This window comes from Cynoglossus semilaevis, unplaced genomic scaffold (assembly GCF_000523025.1).
Source record: "Cynoglossus semilaevis isolate Cse_v1.0 unplaced genomic scaffold, Cse_v1.0 scaffold342, whole genome shotgun sequence".
Taxonomy (NCBI): Eukaryota; Metazoa; Chordata; class Actinopteri; order Pleuronectiformes; family Cynoglossidae; genus Cynoglossus; species Cynoglossus semilaevis.
In genome coordinates, this window is record NW_007585117.1 from 54,689 (window position 1) to 58,383 (window position 3,695).

Here is a 3,695-nt window from a genome sequence, read left to right on the forward strand (position 1 = left end):
CTTCAACACTCACATCAGCGTGCTCACATCATTCATTCAGTCTGGTATGCTACTGCCACTCAGAGGGACCTGAGCAGACTGCCGTGCATCATCCGCCCTGCCGAAAAGGTAATTTGCTGCAAACTACCTTCTCCACAGGATCTACACACCTCGAAGACTCCAAAGCATACATGTCAAACTCAAGGCCCGGGGGCCCGCTAAGCCGTCTTGTGTGGCCAGCGGGAGCTTAATTAGCATTAAGTAAAATCCAAGTAGCAGAGTTTCTTTATTACGTTTTTTTATTACACAGCAATGAACAATATTTGTAGCTTGAATAAATAATAATAAATAATAATAAATCAATTGCAGAAACATGTATTAGTCTGTTATGGAGTACTTAGATCTATACTCTATTCTGTTTGTATCAGAGTCTGAACGACCTATTGTTTAAAATATTACCAGATTATCCTTAAATACAAAAAGTAAATGGATATGTCTGGATTTTCTTTGAATGAAGTAAAAATTAAGTACATTTTTTCACTGTGTCCCGGTACCAAATGACCTATGGACTGGTACTGGTCCAGGCACCGGGGGTTAGGGAACCTTATCTATAAAGGCTTCAAGAGGAATCGGTGAAAATTAGTTTGACACCCTTGCCCTGAAGCGTGAAAACAAATTGCAAACTCTTTAATGTGCTCCCCTGCGGCATGAGGCTGCGGTCGTCCTGGACCAAAACTTCTTGTCAAAAAAAAATTTTCTTTTACATTTGTGTTGGCCCTATCACCAAACAGAAAGTTTATCACACCCCCTACCCACCTTCACACACACACACACACACACACACACTCCTACACATAAAGCGCCGTGTATGACCATCAGCCATCTTGCACTTATTTATACTGTATATTTCCAGCCATAGGCATAAGTTATTTATCAGCAAATAAATACCTCCATGTACATTTTTTACATACTAATGTCATCTACTGTTCTACTGCTTTATATATCTCTGGTATTACTGTATAACTCTTTTGTTTAATTATTTAATCATTTAACTACTTTCCACATATCACACAGTGTACTTTCCTGTGCTTGCTTGCTGCATTTTATGCCACAACAAATTCCTCCTCGTTGATAACCTACTTGGCAATAAAAACATTTCTAATTTTGATAACTTTTGATAATTTTGATAAAAATCTCACCAAAAAGAAGCAAGACTAAAGTTTAACTATCATGTAAAAATTCTAAATAAAAAATCCCATAAATGCTTCAAAATGCAAATTTGTGCCCCAAAATATGCTGCCAAGTGAATAATTTAGGCTAAAAATTCCAAAAATATATCTGAAAATGTCAAAATATGTCCAAAACAAGCAAGACTATAGTCATACTATCGTGAGAAAATGCTAAAAAAAAAATCTACAATAGCTATAATGACTAAGTTTTACTCCATCAAAATTATTAAACATCAAGTCTATATGTCTTAAAAAAACAACATTAGCAAACATTTTCCTTAATGTGGAAAACTAGCTGTATCGATACTATAATAATAATAATCAATACTGTCTCGTATGAAGTCTCACAGGTGAAAGTTTAACTTTTAACAAAAAAAGAAATCTTAACCAAAAATATTTACATCGAGGGCTACTGAACGGAGTAGATTTCTTGAATATGTTTCACATGTAAAACCTAGACCAACCAGTTGCCCTCAATGTAACTATTTGTGGATAAGATGACCTGGATGACTGAGAACCTCGAGACAGAAAGAAATCTTATCTGTTAGCCATCTTGAAACACTGGCATCATGCAAAATAAATTGAAAATGAAAATCATCTTTCCATGTGTAAAACGTTATTCAATTATGTTGCGCAGGATGAAAACTTGGGTCATAGAAAAATTTAATTAGTAGTTTTCCAGTCACCTCAAAACATCCATTAGAGCATCCTTTAGTTTTTTCTAGGCTATATTTGTTTTAATCTGTTAAAATAACAACAACACATTCAGACAAATCTGGATGTAATGTACTAATGACTAGGTTATCATAAAATGTAATTTTTAATTAAATAAAATTAATTTCTATATTGAAATTATTAGCTTTATAATTATTATTACAAACATGCATGTTTATAAAATCATTACTGCCATGGTGTAATGATTTCAGGAGAATGACCCATTTAATTGCCTCCTTGTTTTTTTTTCCCCCTGGCTAAGATGCATGTACTCTCACTTGTTTTTCTCCGGTTTGATCTTCAGCTTCAACAGTAAATTAACATCTGTAACAGCATGAACAGATTAAGACTTTGAGTCAGTTCATCACAGCAAATGTTTTGTTTGATCAGTGCACAGTGCAGGAAGAGGAGAGTTTCCTTCTCTCACATTAATTGTAAAATTCTCATGAGTATGTTTTGATTTCCAGAAAACACATTTTGGACCAATTTGAGATTTATAAATCTTACGTTAGACTACAATGACACAGTGGTACGATTCATGCCCGTTGTGCAGAAGGGTCAAGGTTTCAATCCATGTGTTTGATTGTCTCCGGAGGAACATTTAGGAGAAAGTTGCCAAATCATGATACAAACTACTGCGGTGGTAACGCCAGATGAGAGTAACCAAAGTGTTTTATTTTTCATCTTTAGTAGGTTTTGTAATGTGACCGTGACACAGCCCGTTAAAATTATCTCCAAAGTGTTTCAGTTCAGCCTTCATACAGAGGATGAATATTTTACATAGCATTGCTGAACACAGTGGCTTTACAATAAAAGCTTATGTTTTTACTGGCTTTAAAAATGTATTATGGTCTGTAATCTTCCGGTCCCAGTCATGTCAAGTTTGTAAAAATAGTTCTTTTTGGAAGAGAAAAATAAATTTCACAGACATTGCACAAATCCTAACGCTGTATAAAACCTTGTGGTAAATATTTTGTTGTAAAAGAAAAACAGTATTTCATTCTTCAGTTTAATTTTCACGACAGGAGGGTCCATGCTGTTCTATTTTTACAGTAACAGTCTGGATGCTAAAGATCAAAATGTTCTGTGTCCTCATTTCTAACAGATTATTAAATTGTATCTACATTTTCAGAACAGATGGAACACAAGCTGTATGTATTGCTCTCACCAAAGTGGCTTAATCTTTAAATTAAAGTTGAAATATGTTGGTCTCTAAACGTCTCGTATGATGTCTGTGTTTTTTAAATGTGGATTTTTGGTTTTGTTTGTGCAAAGAAAAGTTGTGTCTCCTTTGTTTAAGGCTTGTTTTAATAAAGCATTTAAATAAAACTGCATCCCAGTTGGACATAAACACCTTTGTTAAATTAAGTCTGACATCAGGATACACCAAATGGGAATTACAACAATTACTGTAAAAACGAATAAATTATTGTAAAGTTGAAAGTGTGTTAGCGTGTCATGAGATATGACCTCTTGGTTAAGTCAATGTTCACTTCACTAGAAACTACTGATTTGTCAAAATGACAAAAACAAAGCTGTTTACAGTCACAAGCTAAATATCGACTGAAGTCTGTTGAGAATCAAAACAACCTGAACCCAAAGTTGGGGAAACTTAACTTTTCAATGAAAGTTAAACAAACAGAAACAAAAGTCTTTCTGCACCTGTTTCTATGAAGTCAGCAGTTTGAAATGTCATTGTGTTCATTTGTTTACACCACTGTTTTCCTCGTGCAGCTCAGGCAGATTTCTCATTGGCAGCTTAGTTGTGGATGG

At 34.5% G+C, this 3,695-nt stretch overlaps 1 protein-coding gene across 1 annotated transcript in view; it reads right to left on the minus strand.

Moving 5' to 3' along the window:
- Nucleotides 1–2,196: 2,196 nt before the first annotated feature.
- The window catches only part of LOC103398624 (adenosine monophosphate-protein transferase FICD-like), a 4,228-nt gene continuing 2,729 nt past the window's right edge, over nt 2,197–3,695 (minus strand). The window contains exon 3 of the mRNA XM_017030812.2: nt 2,197–2,226. Within this exon, the coding sequence (XP_016886301.1) occupies nt 2,197–2,226 (30 nt within the window). The remainder of the gene's footprint in view (nt 2,227–3,695) is intronic.